We start from the raw sequence: 20,426 nt of genomic DNA on the forward strand, positions 1-20,426 counted from the left end.
AATACTCCAACTGAACAATAATGAACTGGACTGAATCAAATCAATGGGATCAATTTAAAACTGAATCAAAGATTAGATGGAATCTAATTCAAATCAGAACAAGTACAGTTGAATCAAACTAAATCTAATTAAATAGTCATTTAATCAAATTCAAATCAAAATGAATCAGAATCATTACATTTACATGATACTCCAACTGAACAATAATGAACTGCACTGGATCAAATCAAATTAAAACTGAATCAAAGTAGATTAGATGAATCAAATTGAATCAAATCAATAAAAATAAACAAATAAATAAAAAAATAAAACATGCACCCTTAAAGCAGTTTACTAACTGGTTCAACTCAAAATAAAATAAAATAAAATATGCACACTCCAAATTAGTCCAATGTATCAAATCAAATCAATAAAATAAAATGTAGACCTAAAGTTTAATTTAATTTAATTTAATTTAATTACATTAATAATAAATAAATAAATAAATACTTTACTAACTTGTTCAACTCAATGAAATTAAATAAAATATGCACACTTAATTTAGTTCTGGTCCAAATTAGTCCAATTTATCGAATCAAATTAAAACTGAACCAAAGTAGATTAGATGGAATCTAACACAAATACAAATGGAATTAATCTAAATCTGATCCAGTTACCTGAAATTCAAACCAAAATGAAACTGAATCAAATAAAAAAAAAACTTTAGTTTTGCAAGACTTTGCTTTATTGTACCAAAATTCACAAAAAACACAAATCTTCTCTTTAAAACATTAGATTTTGATGCTTGTATTTTACCTCAAAATACATAATTCATGATAGTCCCAGATAGTCTGTGTGAAAACCAACAGTCCCTTACATGTGATTGATTCAGAGCAGTTCAAACTGTCATATAATAAATGATGTCCTTTAGCCAAATGACCCACAAATCATCACGTCTGCAGATGACTGATGAAGAAGGGGGAAGAAAAACACAGAAAGAGAGCGAGCAAGTATTAGTATTTATGTAGTGTGTATTTCTCCCAGTGGATCTATAACTCAGACAGTGGCGTCTGCGGCCTGCTCTGTTTGCATTGGCCGTCTGCTTCACTACTCTGTCACGCGTGACCGTGACCGTGACCGTGACCGTGACCGTGACCGTGACCAGCTGTGAGGATGCGAAATCTATGAGGTGCATCACCTGAGTGAATTTATTGTGTGTGTGTGTGTGTGTGTGTGTGTGTGTAAACTCACTGATGAGCAATTATAAACACATTATCTATCTACTACAATGTAATAAACAATATAGATTTTTATTAATCCCATAGATGCTGATCACTAAAGCACTCACTCGTGAGTTGTGTTCGATGAGCTCTTTGCACTCCTGGCAGGTGTTTGCATACAGACGGTCGTAACAGGGCACGCAGTGGGGAACGTCGTCCACCTGGATGTATTTCCTGCCGTATAGAGACTCCTTACAGCTCTCACAGTTGAACGGCTCTGACATGACGCTCCGCTCCTCTCTGACTCATACAGCACACAGTCAGCAGATTGAGATGCACTCTAATCCTAAAGAAAAACAAGGTTTACAGAAAGTTGTCATTGAGTAATTAGCTGTGAGCTGTTTTAAACTAAGCGTCTCCACATCAGAAAGAAATGCCGAGGAATTCATGTAGCCTGCAATCAAATGAATTTTGATTTGTAATCAGCGGTAAACCTTTTGTAACAGTAGGCCTGAAGGTTTTTAATTAAATGACTGGAGTAAATTTAAATGAAATACTCAGTGTGTGTCGAGAGAATGAAGTAAGACAGAGAGACGTGAGAGTCTGCCAAAGGATACACTAGGGATCTGGAGTCTAGTCCACTAACTCTGATTAAACAGATAAGACGGTCATCACAATCCAGTGGGGAAACAAGTGGTCATTTTATATGCGTGTTAAATATGTAATCATAACTGTGTGTGTCCTGGACGGAGCGTGAGAATAAACAGATTCCCACACTGAAAACGCGACAAATCTTTTCTAACTGCTCTGTACAAACTGAAATAACAATTTAAGTCAATGCCAGAGGCATAGTTAAAGATTATGAAAACAAAAATAATTTTTTAGCACCATGCTAAAAAACGCATAAAAGAATGATTTTGTTTAAGATCAGCTGGGATTTTTTTAAAGCGTTTTTAACGGATAAAACCGTTTACCAAATGCGTAAATGGGAAGACACTAGACAGATTTTAAATCGTAGTAAGTGCATTAGGAAAATGTCAAATGACATTCAGTTCAATTAATTTATTTAATAGCTGTGAAATAAGCAGAATAATGTATATTTATCTAGCCATTATCACTAAATAAAATGCTTAAAACTAATGCATTTTACCAGCTCATCCATAAAATGAAAGGAAATTAAATTAAATTAAATTAAATAATAATAAAAATGAAACTAAATTATTAAATTAAATTAAATTAAATTAAACACACTTAAAGTGTTCTAACTGTTCTGAACACACTTAAAGTGTTCTGAAATTATAAAGGTTTTGAACACTTTTGACCTGATTCAGCATGTGCATTGGCCTACACACAATCGTGGACACACTCTTGATTTACTCATCAGTAAGGGTCTAAAGATTTCATCCACTGTTATCAAGGATGTAGCACTATCTGATCACTTCTGTATTTTCTTTGATATATTGATCTCTGCTCCTGAATGTAGATCTGTCTCTGTCAGAAAGAGATGCATTAATGATATCACTAGTGTGCTGAAGGCTATATCTTCAATGCCAAGCATTTCTGCAGACTCTGTTGATCTTCTCCTGGAGTCCTTCGGCTCAAAAGTTAAGAATGTCATTGATGACATCGCACCTGTGAAAATCAGAAAGATGTCTGGCAGACAGAAATTGCCGTGGAGAAAATCAACAGCAGTACAGAATATGAAAAGACAATGCAGAAAAGCTGAGCGGATGTGGCGGAAGACGAAACTTGAAATTCACTATAGCATCTATAAAGACAGCCTTCATGCTTTCAATGATGAACTAGGTAAAGCTAGACAAATGTTCTTCTCAAACCTTATAAACAGCAACTTTTTTTGCACTCTTTTTGCTACCGTTGAGAGACTAACAAACCCCCCTAGTCAGATCCCTAGTGAAATGCTCTCCGATAGCAAGTGCGATGAGTTTGCTTCCTTCTTTTCTGAGAAGATCAATAATATCAGAAAGACAATTAGCACACCCTCAAGTTATGCAGAGGTCAGACGGATTCAACCGCAATTTCAAAAAGAAGTCACTATGTCTACTTTCAAAGCAATCGATAGCAACATTTTGGAAGAAAGAGTACAGCACCTCAAATCGTCAACCTGCTACCTTGACACACTTCCCACATCTTTTTTCAAAAGTGTGCTTAGCTGTTTAGAAGCAGATCTCTTAGAAGTGGTGAACACCTCATTCTTTCTGGGACTTTTCCAAACTCCCTGAAAACTGCAGCTGTTAAGCCCCTTCTGAAAAAGAGAAATCTTGATAACACAAGATTTAGCATATTGCATATTGAGCAACTATAGACCAATATCAAATCTTCCTTTCATAGGCAAGATTATTGAAAAGGTTGTTTTTAATCAGCTGAACCACTACATAAACTCAAATGGATACCTGGACCACTTCCAATCTGGTTTCAGACCACATCATAGCACAGAGACAGCGCTCATAAAGATAATAAATGATATTCGCCTAAATTCTGATTCTGGCAAAATATCAGTGCTGGTACTACTAGATCTCAGTGCTGCGTTCGACACAGTCGATCACAACATTCTTCTAGACAGACTGGAAAACTGGGTCGGGCTTTCTGGGATGGTTCTCAAATGGTTCAGGTCATACTTAGAAGGGAGAGGCTATTATGTGAGTATAGGAGAACATAAGTCTAAGTGGACGTCCATGACATGCGGAGTCCCACAAGGCTCAATTCTTGCGCCGCTGTTGTTCAGCCTGTATATGCTCCCACTAAGTCAAATAATGAGAAAGAACCAAATTGCATATCACAGCTATGCAGATGATACCCAGATTTACCTAGCCTTATCGCCAAATGACTACAGCCCCATTGACTCCCTCTGCCAATACATTGATGAAATTAACAGTTGGATGTGCCAAAACTTTCTTCAGTTAAACAAGGAGAAAACTGAAGTCATTGCATTTGGAAACAAAGATGAAGTTCATAAGGTAAATGCATACCTTGATGCTAGGGGTAAAAAAAAACAAAAAATCAAGTCAAGAATCTTGGTGTGATTCTGGAGTCAGACCTCAGTTTCAGTAGCCATGTCAAAGCAGTAACTAAATCAGCATACTATCATCTTAAAAACATTGCAAGAATTAGATGTTTTGTTTCCCGTCAAGACTTGGAGAAACTTGTTCATGCTTTTATCACCAGCAGGGTGGACTATTGTAATGGTCTCCTCACTGGCCTTCCCAAGAAAACCATTAGACAGCTGCAGCTCATACAGAACGCTGCTGCCAGGATTCTGACTAGAACCAGAAAATCAGAGCATATCACACCAGTCCTCAGGTCCTTATACTGGCTTCCAGTTATGTTTAGGATAGATTTTAAAGTACTTTTACTCGTTTATAAAGCACTCAATGGCCTAGGACCTACATACATTGCAGATATGCTCACTGAATATAAACCTAACAGACAACTCAGATCACTAGGATCGAGTCAGTTAGTAATATCAAGGGTTCACACAAAACAATGGGAATCCGCTTTTAGCCATTATGCCGCCCACAGTTGGAATCAGCTTCCAGAAGAGATCAGATGTGCTAATACATTAGCCACATTTAAATGCAGACTCAAAACTCATCTGTTCAGTTGTGCATTTATTGAATGAGCACTGTGCTACGTCCGAACAGATTGCATTATTTTATGTATAATCATTTTACTGTGCTAATTAATTTTAAATAAATTTTTAAATCATCTTAAATGTTCTTAAATTCTGTTTTTATTGTTGTGATTATTATTTTTAAATTTTATGATTTTTATGCTATTATGATTTTAATTCCTTTTATGTACAGCACTTTAAATTGCCATTGTGTATGAAATGTGCTATATAAATAAACTTGCCTTGCCTTGCCTAACTTGTCCATTCCATAAAATATGCAGACCTAAAGTAGTTCACCAACTCAAAAAATAAATAAATAAAATAAAATAAAATAAAAATGCACGCTAAAGGCAGTTCTGGTCCAAATTGGTCCAATTTATCAAATCAATTAAAAGAAAGAAAGAAAATAAAACATGCACACTTAAAGCAGTTTACTAACTGGTTCAAAATAAAATAAAATAAAATAAAATAAAATAAAATAAAATATGCAAACTTAAAGTACTTCACCAACTTAAAAAAAAAAAAAAATTAAATTAAATTAAATTAAATATGCACACTTAAGGCAGATCTGGTCCAAATTATAGTCCAATTTATCAAATCAATAATATTACATTTAATTAAATATGCAGACTTAAAATAGTCTACTAACTGGTCCAACTCAAAACATAAAATAAAATAAAATAAAATATGCAGACTTAAAGTAGTTCATTAACTGGTCAATCTCATGAAAGGAAAGGAAAGGAAATGAAATGAAATGAAATGAAATGAAATGAAATGAAATGAAATGAAATGAAATGAAATGAAATGAAATGAAATGAAATGAAATAAAATAAAATAAAATAAAAATAATAAAAAAGATTTTATTCTGAAACTCAGGCACACAAATACTGACTCACTTAATTCTCATAAAATGAAATAATTTAAACTGAAATTAACATTTTAATGACCACTTATTTATGTATATATTTATGTTTTAAAACTAATTAAATGTATGTAGTAGTTGTGAAATAAGCATAATAATGTACATTTAACCAGTCGTTAACACAAGATAAGCTACTTCTACTGAATTTCCTTTTAACTTTTTGTTTTGATAGTTTTAAGAGAATCAAGCCCTTATGAAGAGGGTCGGACACCCAAATGGCCCCTACTGTATTTATGTGTTTAAAAACATACGGTTTGCAATGAGTGCAAGGAAACAAGTAAATGCTGATCTCCGGAAAGTGCGTGCTTTTTCACTGCCTGCATCTCTCGTCTCACTGTAATTCCTGCTCTGCTCTGGCATTCTTTGTGGGAGTCGTTCTGATTGTAGAACATGCGGATCTAATGAGATGTAAAACTCCCCAGGGGTCAGAAACATCAGAACTCCCTTTTATGACAGTGATAGCATGGTCTCCCCCTCTTTCACATCCTGTTCTCACCCCCAAATGAGCGAGCGGCCCGCAAACTGGAAATAGTTATGAATCATGCTCACATTCCCCCAAAACCATCTTGCTTTTGTCGAGAAATGACGATAGCAATTCAGTACAACACAGAGTGACTCCTGATATAAACAACAGAACATTCCTTTAAGAGGATCAAGAGGTTTGCCAGTCAAATGTTTGGAAACACTGTCATATTATTTTCCACATTTTGCAATAATAGTTAAGACAGCATAACTAACACAATAAATAACACAAATGAAATATGGGAATTATGTAGTGACCAAACCATGTGGCACAAAGAATTATTGCAATATATTAGAACTACTCCTTTGTCAGCTCTGCTCACTCTGGACATCAACCAGCATCATGGGGTGGGATGCTTTTTAAAAACTACTGAACTCAGACATTGAATAAAATATATTATTTTAATTATTTACATGCCGAAACCAGCTCCAGCATAAAGCTAGTGAAGCTATCTACACTGTATGATGAATACATCTCTTACCAAACACTGCACATATCTATGGCGCAGCTCCGGCTTGGCTACCGGAGCAATTCATATACACTTTAGTCAATGCTCACATTTATACGAGCCACCCTGCGTATAATATAAAATCACCCTCCCTTACACCAAACACTACTGAGGGAGTTTACGTGTATGATTCACATTTAAAGTTGTTTACTATCTGGTGCACCTCATTCATAAAATGCTAAAAAAATAAATGAAATAATCAAATAATATAAGCATGTGTTGCACAAGTTGTCTATAATAAGAAATGTATTAGTTAAAAAGAAAAAAAGAATGCTTAAGGGGCCGTTCACATGTCGCGCCTAAAAACGCGTGGAAAACGCTAGGCGCGCCGCTTTCTTCCTTATCAACAAAGCTCTCGGGCGCTTGCGCTCTGGAAGCGTCTGCCGTTTCTAAGCAACCATCAGCTGCGCTCTAGCTCCAAACCTATGCGTCTCCATGCATTGTTTCTTCTATTAGCGTCAAAATAATGGGGGCTTGACAAATCATAAAGTTCAGGAAATCCCTGGACCACAATGATGAGCTGCTCCTCCATGTTTCTGCTGAGGTTTCAATGTAACGGAAAAACGTGAGGAAGCTGATTGGTTAGTTCATGTCACATGACCTGCGGTGCGCTTGCGACATTCTGAAAAGTTGAGATGTTTTTAAATCGATGCGGCGTGGACGCGCCTGGAAAAAACAAGCGCGTCGCACCGCGTGCACGTCGCGACCGCGTCGCTTCCAATATGCGCGCGCAAGCCGCGCGTCTCCATTTGAAATAACAAACTTGCGCGCGCAAAAGACGCTTCATGTGAACGGCCCCTAAAGCAGTTCTATTCCAACATCTGGTCCAACTAAATAATAATAAAATGAAATGAAAAAATAAATAAATAAATAAATAAATACAATAAAATAAAAATGCACACTTAAAGCAGTTCACTGACTCATGTCATCTCATAAAATGATAAAATAAAAAAACACCAAAGGCAGTTCACTATCTGGTCCAAACTGGTCCAATTTACCATATCAATTAAAAAATAAAATGAAAAGAAATGAAACGAAATGAATTGAAATATAGATGCACAATAAGGAGAAATAAAGAGTTCTGGTCTTGGACCAGATTGGTCCAGTTTATCAAATAAAATAAATAAAATAAAATAAAATATATTCACACTTAAAGCTGTTCACTAACTGGTCCAACTCATAAAATAAAATAAAATAAAATATGCATGCTTAACACAGTTCACTAACTGGTCAAAATAAAATAAAATAAAAATAAAAAATAAAATAAAATAAAAAATATGCGCACTTAAGACAGTTCTGGTCCAAATTAATCCAATTCATCAATAAAAATAAATAAATAAATAAACACATAAAACTAAAAAGATGCACACTTAAGGTAAGTCTGGTCCAAATTGATCTTATTTATAAAATAAAATAAAATAAAATAAAATGAAATAACAAAGATGCACACTTAAGTTTATCAATAAAATAAAATAAAATAAAATAAAATAAAAAGATGCACACTTAAGACCAGTTCTGGTCCAAATTAATCCAATTCATCAATAAAATAAATAAACAAATAAAAATAAAAAGTTTCATACTTATGATAGGTCTGGTCCAAATTGATCGTATTTATAAAATAAAATAAAATATGCACAACTAAAACAGTTTACTAACTGGTCCAACTCTAAAATAAAATAAAATAGTTACACACTTAAAAAACATTTTCTTATCCGGTCCAACTCATCTATAAATAAAATATAATAAGACACACAATATTTTGTACTGAAACTCTGGCACACAAATACTAACATTCTGTTCTTGCCTAATTCTCATGTAATGACATCATTTAAACTGAAATTAGCATTTCAACCAGTCGTTAACACAAGTTAAGCCACTTCTGCTTAACAATATGTTTCGATTGTTGGAATCAAGCTTTTATGAAGAGGGTCGGACCAAATGGCCCTTACCATATGTTCACTGGTCCAACTCATAAAATAAAATAAAATAAAATAAAATAAAATTAAATAAATAATACAACTAAAAAAAAGTTAAATAAAGATGTACACTTCACAGTCCAAACTGGTCCAATTTATCAAATCAAGTCAAATCAATAAAATTAGATTTTTTTTTTATTTTAAAATTTGATTGATTGAAAATAAAATAAAATAAAATAATAAAACTAAATAAAATAAAATAAAATAAAATAAACATGTACACTTCACACAGTTCTGGTCAAAATTGGTCTAATTTATCAAATCAAATCAATAAATTTAAATTAAATATGCACACTTAAAGCAGTTCACTAACTGGTCCAACTCAAATCAAATCAAATATACACACATTTAAGGCAGTTCATTATCTGGTCCAAATTGGTCCAGTTTATCAATAAAATAATTAAATAAATAAATATACACACCTAAATCAGTTCACTCTCCAGTTCAACTCATCCATAAATAAAACTTAAACATAAATAATTTTCATACATACAGAAGGAAGAGAGACTAATGTGTCAGTGTTGTGGAATGTACATCCTGTAAGGAGAAAGATGAAGAGAATGTGAGAAACATTCCAACTAGCCCCATTCTCAGATCATAGGTGACACTTTCCCACTACACTAACATACCAAAGTCTGCATGACTCGCTTTGTTAGACATGTCAAACTATAACAGACAGCTCGCTTCACGACTCACAAAAGAGTGTCTGCGCATCTGAGCCATAGTATTACCTGTCAGGATATGACTATGAGTTGAAAACACCTGGAAAATGACGAAAAAACCACATGAAATCGGATCTCAGTATTCAGACTGACATGCATTAACAAAAATCTGATTTGCTTTTTAAAGGGGTCCTATTATGCTTTTTCACTTTTTGAATTTTAGCCAGTGTGTGGTGTGTATGTTTGGGCATAAAAAAACATCTACAAAGTTACACATCTCAAAGGGAGATATTTAGTTTTTAAAAAATCCCTTTTCAAGAACTACAATGAACGGCTCTTTTGGACTACAGCGTTTGTTTTCCGGATGCTATGATGTCACAATGCGGTCCATTAGAATATCTTTCAAAAAAATCCTGCCTACGGAAATTTGAATCGTTTGCGGGTGTGGAGGGACGAATTGGGGGATTCGTCTAACTTTAGTGATGTAGCATGGACAGCCGCTTCTGGGATGCTTCAGCGAGCCGCAGGATGGCTCGTATAAACGTAAGCATTGACTAAAGTGTCCGCGAACTGCTCCAGTAGCCAAGCTGGAGCTGCGCCGTTGACGTGTGCAGTGTTTGGTAAGAGATGTATTCATCATACAGTGTAGATAGCTTCACTAGCTTTATGCTGGAGCTGGTTTCGGCATGTAAATAAATAAATTAGTACAATAATGATAATATCATGTATCTGCGATCATGCAGACTGACGATAGGCCCAAAATTACTGTAGCGTATTATTTACTCACCCTTCATGCATCCTAGGTGTATATGACTTCCTTCTTTCAGATGAATGCAATCTGAGTTATTTTAAAAATAATCCTGGCACTCCCAAGCTTTAGAACGGCATAGACAAGTGTTTCTCTCCATTAGTCCAAAACAAGTCGATCCATAATAAAAAGTGTTTCACATGGCTCCGGGGTGGGGGGGGGGTTGTTTTTGTAAAAAAAAATCTATAGTTCAAACATAAGAATCACTTTAATCTATCTTGCGCAGTTGTACACGGAACTTGCTGCTTTGGGAAGGGGCCTGGCAGGACTGAAACGCGTCTAAGCTGTTCGCCAATTGCAACGCAGTGGGACTGCTAACCAATCACAACACATTTTGTTTTTCAGAAGGCATCAAACCCGGAACTAATTGAGCCATTTGTGCCAGCCTGGGGAGAAAGCTATTATAATAATGTAAATTATGTGAAAAATAATGCATTTTTCGAACCACCAAGCATAAGAGCATGTTCTAGTGCACCCCCAAAACAAAATAATAACTTTGTAAAAGAGCATAATAGGACCCCTTTAACACTTTTTAATCTAAATTTATCCTCCTTTTCTTTTTAAAAGCCCTATCCCCTGAGGATCAAACCTGATTTCATTCCAAACACTGCTATGTAACATTTCCATTACCTAAACCTGCTGTCTAAAGCAGAACATTGGTGAAAACCTAATCAAATAAATTCCACAGCATTCCCACACGATTAAACCTGCCTCCACAAGGTGCAGATTAACGACTTTGCATCACAAGTAGTATTTTCCAATCGGCATGCACACACTTTATCAACAAGACGATCTTAGATTCCTGATGCCACCCATTTAAAAACGGTACAAACCTACAAAGACCCCATGCAATGGCAAATCCAGGAAAGGCGTCTCTGTTCTGGTTCCACCTCATATATTTCCTAAGCCGCAGGTCTCCAAAGAAAAAACACTGCTAAATGGTCTGTAAAACCGAACATTAGAACAACAAAAACTTTCTTTGAATGTGGTTTCCACCGGTATCCAATGTAGGAATCTAGCTTATTCAATGCACCATGTGTTATGAGAAGAAAATGTAATAAATGTTTAATTTTACACAAAATCATTCACACTTATTGAAGCACATAGTACATGTTGTTTAGCAGCTGCAAAAGTTTCCAACCCCATTGTTTAGTGTCTGGAAAATTAACCAGCTGGTTAACTGTACAGTATGTATGCCCTCTGGAAGTTATTTGTTTCCTGAGGTCTATGTGCCAATGAAATTATTGCTATTGAACACCTGCGGGCCAAATGTCAGTGTTATTAAACCTTTGTTTCATTCTGAAGCCATTCTAAATGAATCCATCAACACATTAACCATGTTGTTTGTGGATTTTAAATTTATCCCAGATTTAGAGTCCCACAAAATGTCCACTTGCGTGTAAACCTGCAGTTAAACTTAGCATTTCCCATGTTTCTGACAGATGTTCAGACTGTGAGTTTGTAGGTTTGGGAATAAAATGTGAAGAACTCATTTTATTAGATTAAACAACAGGAAAAGTGAGAATGACAATATGTAGAATTCTAGGAAATTAAGATTTCTCAATAAAAAAAACACAGTCAAAGAGTTAGTATTGGTATTAGTTCATATATTTCTGAGCAATTTTATAGCTAAAAGAGTCAGACTGGGAATTTGAGAAAAACTTAGAATGTATAAAGTGAAAAGTGAGGCAAGCAAACTGTAATTAAAGCAAAACCTATGCAGATTAAGTGCAAATTCCAGTCTGGAGAATAAATAACAATTTGGGGTACGTGAAGATGTTTAATTTTCAATCTAATATCTTGGTTGTGATCTTGGGAGGGTTGTTTACTCTTAAGAACAATGTGTCTTCCTGTCTTGGGACGTGTTAGAGCCAACTTCTGCTGTTTAGCAAACAACACAGCCATCATGTGATGCTTATTAAACTTATTTAAACACCAGACAGGTTTAATTATGTGAGGAGAAGGGAATGCGTTGCTTTCCTTATCCAGTTTTTGGCATGTATTCTGAAAACATTTCCCTCAGAAAGGTTTCCCTTGATCTTAGACACTAATACTCTTTCAGGATCACTGTGTTTGACTGGAAACACAACCAGGTGCTAAATATAACGGAGTTATGATTCTCATCCTTACATGACGATTCAAAAGGTGTTTACTACAAGCTAAATATTTTTCAAATGCTTCCATATCAACAGAAAGATTCTTGAAAGGTTTTGCGTTTTTCATGTCATTTTCAAAAGCTTACACTTTGAAATGTTTTCAGCCTTCCAAAATGTCTTTGTCTTGTAAATGAATGGCCAAAATGCCAAAAAGTTTTTCTTTTTTAGTTGAAAGGTTGCTTTTTTCAGTTTCAGTTACTTTGGATAGATGTGAATGTCTGCTATTTAAATTTAAACATTAACCCAGTGTTGTTATCTAAAACTATTAAAAACCGTTGTATAATATAAAAATAATCAATTTGAAAAATATACACGACCAGTCAAAAGTTTTTGAACAGTACGATTTTTAATGTATTTTTAAGTCTCTTCTGCTCACCAAGCCTGCATTAATTTGATCCAAAGTACAGCAAAAACAGTAAAATGTAGAAATATTTTTACTATTTAAAATAACAGTTTTTTTATTTGAATATATTTAAAATTTATTTTTTTCCTGAGATCAACGTTACATTTTTAGCATTATTACACCAGTCTTCAGTGTCACATGATCCTTCAGAAATCATTCTAATATGCTGATTTGCTGTTTAAGATATATTTATTATTATTATTATTATTATTATTATTATTAATAATATTATTATCAATATTTAAAACAGTTGAGTACTTTTTTTCAGGATTCTTTGATGAATAGAAAGATCCAAAGATCAGCATTTATCTGAAGTAAAAAGCTTTTGTAACATTATACACTATACCATTTAAAAGCTTGGAGTCAGTTTTTTCAGGAAATAAAAATGGAAATTAATACTTTTATTTAGCTATTTTGGATCAAATAAATGCAGGCTTGGTGAGCAGAAGAGACTTCTTAAAATCTTACTGTTCAAAAACTTTTGACTGGTAGAGTAAATATTAAATTATAAACAAACAAAAAAAAAAGAACTATAAATTAGAAATGTTGTCTGAAATGAACAGAAACCTAAATGTAAAAGTATTAAAATTACTAAAACTAAAATAAAATTAAAGTTAAATAGTAATTAGAAAAACTATTAGACTAAAATTAGACTTCATTAACTTCAACTAACAAATAACATAAAACTTCAACTAACAAATATTTCATGGGCAATTATCACTCACATTGAAATTGGAAAATTGGAAAAAGAGTTTTGGTGACATCACATTGTTCTAACACTTTCAAACAAAATAAAATATTTTCCAATGAAACAAAGTAACAAAAATATTCAGAAAAAGAAAAAATACACTCTTGGAGATACCATATTAATTTACTGTAGCAAAAACACTGCATTTTGGAATTATGACAAAATGTAAAATTAAGCTGACATTGTAACCCTTGTGCTGTGCTGAAAATCCATTACCTAATTTGGTGTTCCTAGTCAAAAATAACCAGTCTCTTAAACTGCTCTTAAATCGTAAATCTCCCATTATTGTACATTATCACCAAATCTTGGATTCAGTTATTGGTGCATAAGCTTAGATTAATGAGGCTGAGCGATCAATCAGTTTCAAAACCAAATGCAAAACCTGTGCTAAGTGAAAGAAAATAAGCAAATAGCAGCAATTTTAGGCTGGGAACCCCACAACAAGGTGGAAAAAAAAATCCCAAAAAACTATACAAATTGTGAGCCAAGTCAGTTTTAGTCCAAAGCCATAGCATTAACTAGCATTTTCGGGGAAAAGAAATTCCTCTTTTGCTCAGAATAATCAAAACAAAACAGGAGATTTAAGCGAATACATTTAATCAAAATATTTAAGTAGGCAAGTTGCCTTCATTTTCTAAAAGTTGTCAAAAGTGCTCATTTTGTACAGTGCAGTGTGTCTGCAAGCCTAGTGTTCTTCACTGGCACGTCTCCAGCTATTGTCTCTCTGCCCTGTACCACCCTGTGGGAATGCCACTGTGGTCAGGGCCATGGTCGGGAAGAATTTGATGGTTTCAAAAAGGGCAAACAAAGGCATTTTTCTGCCTAAAAATGGCACATTCCACTCTCCAGGCAGAGAAAAACCAGATGGAGTTCTTAGAAGACCAACATTTCTGCCAGTTACTCATGGAGAAAGATTGTGCACAACATGCCAGCTTTTGGGCCAACCAAAAACATTATGTGGTCACAGCCCCCCACCTCAATTTACACCCATCCGTTCAGACCCCATAACGACGTGTTTTCTGGATAAGAGTGGAAACTATTCCACTTGGTGCCAAATTCACTACGCCTGGAAGTCGCTGGTGACATCATATACTCAGATGGTGGAAAAACCGAGGCGTGCGAGTGCGGACACCGCAGTTGGCTTGCGGATAGAGAACGAATGCCGATGTTAGTCTTAATTACTCTTTTACAAGCCATATTTACCCTGCTCTATAAACAAGCATCATGTTTACCTCACTGGCGCCTTCCCATAATGCCATGTTCCCTCCAAGTCTGCTGTTACAATGAAACTGAATGAGGCAGTTCTTTAAAGTTAAGGTCAAAGTTAGTGTTGCAGTATGTTGCATAAGGTCAAATACATATTCTACACAAATGTTGCTTGAGTTTCTGTGGCTATGATGTACCTCTGGACTCCAAAACCTTCAAATGACTGTGCCAAAGATAAAAGATAATTTCCTCTAGGACACCAAAGTATTTCCATTGGAAGACTATGTATATTTGATTGTTTACCCAATTAGAAATGACAAAAATTGTGTGTATTTAGTGTTAATTATTAAAATATGTTTTAAAGTCTGTTGGATTACGTATCACATTAAATGGATAGTAGTAATCCTAAAAATAAAAATACTCTCATTGTTTACTCGTGTTGTTCCAAACCTGAAAATATTTTGGACAATTTTGGTAACCAAACAGTTTTGGTTCACATTGACTTCCATTATATTTTTTTGTCCATATAAGTCCATTGGAACTGAAACTGTTTGGTTGTGCAGATGAACTTTGTTCAAAATCTTCTCTTATGTCCTGCAAGAAAAAAGAAAGTCTTAAAAGAAGATGTTTTAAAGAATGTTGGTAACCAAAACTTATTGGTTCCCATTGGCTTACAATGAATTTTTGTCCATATTATGGAAGTCAGTGTGAACCAAAACTCTTTGATTGACAGCTTGCTTCAGAATATCTTCTTTTATGTTCTACAGTAGAACGTAAGTCTTTAAAGAAGATATTTTGAAGAATGTTGGTAACCAAACAGTTTTGGTTCCCATTGGCTTACATTGTATTTTTTATATTTTTGTTTATAAGTCATTGGGAACCAAAAACGTTTGGTTACCAAATTTCTTCAAAACATATTCTTTTATGTTCTGCAGTAGAAAAGAAAGTCTTAAAAGAAGATATTGGTTCCCATTGGCTTACACTGAATTTTTGTCCATATTATGAAAGTCAGTGGGAACCAAAACTGTTTGATTGACAGGTTTCTTCAGAATATCTGCTTTTATGTTCTACAGTAGAACGAGTCTTAAAACAAAATATTTTGAAGAATGTTGGTAACCAAACAGTTATAACAGTTTTGGTTCCCATTGACCTACACTGTATTTGTCCATATAATGGAAGTCAATGGGAACCGAATCGGTTTGGTTAAATTTCTTCAAAATATTTTATGTTTTGCAGTAGAATGCAAGTCTTAAAAGAAGATATTTTGAAGAATGTTGGTGACCAAACAGTTTTGGTTCCCATTGACTTCCATTGTATTTTTTGTTCATATACGTCAATGGGAACCAAAAATGTTTGGTTACCAACATTCTTCAAAACATCTTTTGTGTAAGTCTTAAAAGAAGATATTTTAAAGAATGTTGGTAACCAAACAGTTTTGGTTCCCATTGACTTCCATTATATGGACAAAAATACAATGCAAGCCAGTGGAAACCAAAACTGTTTGGTTTACCAACATTCTTCAAAATATCTTCTTTAATGTTCTGCAGTAGAATGTAAGTCTTAAAAGAAGATATTTTGAAGAATGTTGGTAACCAAACAATTTTGGTTCCCATTGGCTTACCTTTTACTTTTGTCCATATATTAGAAGTGAATAGGAACCAAAACTGTTTGGTTACCAACATTCTTCAAAACATCTACTTTTAAGACTTACTTTCTACTCCAGAACTCTTTTTAGCAGTAGAAAGAAGATATTTTGAAGAATGATGGTAACCAAAGAGTTTTGGTTCCCATTGACCTCCATTATATGGATAAAAATACAATGTAAGCCAATGGGAACCAAAACTGTTTGGTTAACAATATTCTTCCAAATATTTCATTCTATGTTTTCCAGAGATTAGGTATACAGGTTTGGCATAACATGAGGGTGAGTAAATGATACCAGAATTTTCATTCTGTGTGGATTATACCTTTAAATTACCAAAGTTAAATTAGGCTTGTTATAATTTATGCTTTGAACCTAGCAAATCCCAACCTTCAAAAATACATCATAAGGATCTGTAATGTCTCCCTAAATGTCTTTCACTTCTAGAGTACTTAGATAGTTCTTGTAGCATTCATCTGCAAGACATTGACTCATGAGAGGGAGAGCAAAATAATTTCCACAAGGTTTTAAACCTCATTAATCAATGCAGATTGTGTGGTTGAAGTTACCGTAAGGTCTATAAATCCTGTTCGTAGTGGAAAGTGCTCTTCTATTCATCATTTTGAAAACCGTGGCTCCATGAATCTTACTCAGAAAGAGTGAGTGTCCACAAAACTGCATCTCTCAAATTTATGTGCACCAGCAATGAGCGCCACAATTCCCTTCAGTTCGACTACAATTTCAGAGCAGTCACTATTTTGCCAGATTGAGTCTCAAAGACCACTAAAGCTGATTAACTGATCTGATCTTGTTTCTACATTACTCTTTGTACTTTCAAGGGAATATCAAGGTCAGTAGTGGTGCAAAACTAGTTATATTTACAAATAAGTACTAATTTTATGACATAATACTCTTGTGTTGTGTTTTTTTTAAAGCAACTCATATCTAATGTCCACATTTAGCAGTTCAAACCTGGGTATAGGATAGTTTTACCTCAAAGTACATGGTACATTAATTTGGTGTATTTAAATATACCATGGTATGATTGAAATCATCACATTGCTTTTTGTAAGTACTTGAGAGGAAATCTGGGAAGGAGAAAAGACACTTGGGACAAAGAAGTGTGGGCAAATTCCATCTTAATACTGGTGAGAAACACAGAGAGATATCGTGTGTGTGTGTGAGAACTGCCTGTATTCTGGACAAAAATAACTCACTTTTCATGCTGCCTTTGTCGCCGAGCCCCTGGGGTGCCATACACACACATACACAAAGTCCAATGAAACTGTCATTGTTTTATAGAAAATGTAAACTGTACTACTTTGAGCCTATTCCAAAGTTACTGTACTGCAGCAGAACTTAACAGCAAGAAATCAGTGCTTTTTTAACACAAGCTTTTCAAACCAGAGGTCCATAGAATATATATAATCCATCATATATGTACTGTTTGAATGAATTAACTACTAGTGAAAAAAATTAGTTGTAGTGAATATGTGTATTAGTAAAAAATATTAAAAAAGTAACTAAATGTAAAAAATAAATAAATAAATAAATACATTTGATCATCTGTAAATACATTAAATACACCAAACACAACTCAGGGTTTCCACTGAAACTAATATATCAGGAAACAATAGCAAGAGTGCCCTATAGACATTATAAGAAGAAACTGAATATTATATTATTATTTTTTTACTTTACAGTAATTAGTTGAAATCTTACCGTGGTGTTGAAGTGTCCAGCTGATCTGGCCCTGTCCACAGTGTGTAAAGTCTGTCTGTGAGACACAGAGTGGTGTTACTGCAGTTTTTCCCATGAAACACATCACATGGAGCTGACCCTCCCACTGGGCGAGACATTTGCACTTTCAGCCCGCCCCCATCTGACACACCAAAACATCCAGACCTTCAACGACTTTGAGCTGATTCTTCAGCCCATGTCCAACATGGAAACTTTATGGAAAAACTCCCACACACTCTTAAAGTGACACTTAGTCATTTTGCTTAGGGGCAATGTTTGACAGGATTTCTGCAGGTTTCATGAAGGTAAATTTAAAACCCTTTAAGACGAAGTAAAGAAAATCTTTGAATTGAATGGAACAATACATCAATATGGTCTCTAATTATAAATTTATTAGCAACCATTCAATTCATTAAGAAAAAAGGAAAAGCTTCTGGGTAACCCTGCAAAAAGTGATATACTTCTTGAAGATACATTTACAGCAGCAAAATGACACGAGAAGAATTTTTATGAGAAATTGATCAAAACGTTTATGATTAAAACAAAAACAAACATCTATGAAAGTCTGTTTCTGCCACTGCATAACATTTTTTAAAAAGAGGTAATCGCGACTTTTTCTGACTTTTTCTCAGAATTGGACAATAACGCACAATTCTTACTTTTTGCGAGTTTATATTACACATTTCTGACTTAATTTCTCAGAATTGCTAGTTTATATAACAATTCTGAGAAATGTCAGAAATGCTCGATATAAACTTGCAATTGTCAGTTAAGTCAGAATTGTGCGATGAAAACTTGCAATTCTGAAAAGTTTTTTCCCCCTCACAATTCTGACTTTATAACTCACAATTGCAAGTTTATATCTCACAATTAAAAAACAAACAAACAAAAAAAAAAAAAAACAGAATTGCAAGACAAACTCGTGATTAGTGAGTTTTTATCTCACAATTCTGGCTTGATTTCTTGCAATTGCAAGTTTATATCTCACAATTCTGAGATAAAAGTCAGAATAGCGAGAAAGAAAATGTCAAAATTGCGAGATATAAACTCGCAATTCTGAGAAATTATGTCAGAAATGCGTTATATAAACTCAAAACTGCAAGTTAAGTCTGAATTGTGTGATCAAAACTTGCTATTCTGAAACATTCCTTTCACAATTCTGACTTTATAACTCACAGTTGCAAGTTTACATCTCACGATTCTAAGAAAAAATTCAGAATTGCAAGTAAGAAATGTCAGAATTGTGTGTTGTAAACTTGCAATTCTGAAAACATTCTTTTTCCCCCCCTCACAATTCTGACTTTATAACTCACAATTGCAAGTTTATATCTTATATTTAATTCTGAGAAAAAAGTCAGAGTTGCATAAACTTGAGTAGTCCGTTTAAAGCTTGCAACTGCAAGTTTATAGCTCGCAATTGTGAGAACATTTTGAGAAGAAAGTTAGAATTGTGAGTTTATATCTGGCAATTCTGACTTTATAACTCACAATTGTGAGTTTATCATGCAATTCTGAGTTTATCACACAATTATCACACAATTCGGAGAAAAAAAAGAATTGCGAGATATAAACTTGAGTAGTGAGTTTTTATCTTGCAATTCTGACTTTATTTTTTACAGTTTATATCTCAGTTCTGAATATAACTCACAATTGTGTTTATCACGCAATTCTGAGAAAAAGTCAGAATTGTAAGTTTATATCACCCAATTCTGAGAAAAAAAGTCTGAATTGCGAGAAAAAAGTAAGAATTGTGACAAACTCGTGAGTAGTGAGTTTTTATCTTGCAATTCTGAATTTAATTCTTGCAATTGCGTTTATATCATGCAATTCTGAGAAAGTCAAAATTGTGAGTTTATATCTCGCTATTTTGACTTTATAATTCGCAATTGCGAGTTTCTTGCAATTTTTTCTTACAATTGTGAGTTTATATCTCACATTTCTGACTATAACTCACAATTGTGAGTTTTTCTTATAATTATGAGTTTATATCTTGCAATATCTCTATAACTCACAAATGTGTTTATATCATGTAATTACAACTTTATTTCTCACGATTGTGAGTTTATATCAGGCAATTCTGAGCAAAAAGTCAGAATTGTGAGATATAAACTCGAGTAGCGAGTTTTTATCTTGCAATTCTGACTTTATTTCAGAATTGTGGGTTTGTATCATGCAATTCTGAGAGAAAAAGTCAGAATTGTGAGATAAAAGGTCGCAATAACCTTTTTTTTTTTTAAATTTTGTATTCAGTGGCGGAAACTGTCTTCCATAAATATCTGCCAGTGGGCTCAGAAAAATCTACTTA

At 34.1% G+C, this 20,426-nt stretch overlaps 1 protein-coding gene across 1 annotated transcript in view; it reads right to left on the minus strand.

Moving 5' to 3' along the window:
* The window catches only part of fhl3b (four and a half LIM domains 3b), a 29,627-nt gene extending 11,449 nt beyond the window's left edge, over nucleotides 1-18,178 (minus strand). Inside the window, exons 1-2 of the mRNA XM_073821672.1 lie at nucleotides 18,104-18,178; nucleotides 1,328-1,545 (exon numbers count right to left, since the gene is read on the minus strand). Of these exons, the coding sequence (XP_073677773.1) occupies nucleotides 1,328-1,483 (156 nt within the window). The 5' untranslated portion in view covers nucleotides 1,484-1,545; nucleotides 18,104-18,178. The remainder of the gene's footprint in view (nucleotides 1-1,327; nucleotides 1,546-18,103) is intronic.
* Nucleotides 18,179-20,426: the final 2,248 nt, after the last annotated feature.

This window comes from Garra rufa, chromosome 17 (assembly GCF_049309525.1).
Source record: "Garra rufa chromosome 17, GarRuf1.0, whole genome shotgun sequence".
Taxonomy (NCBI): Eukaryota; Metazoa; Chordata; class Actinopteri; order Cypriniformes; family Cyprinidae; genus Garra; species Garra rufa.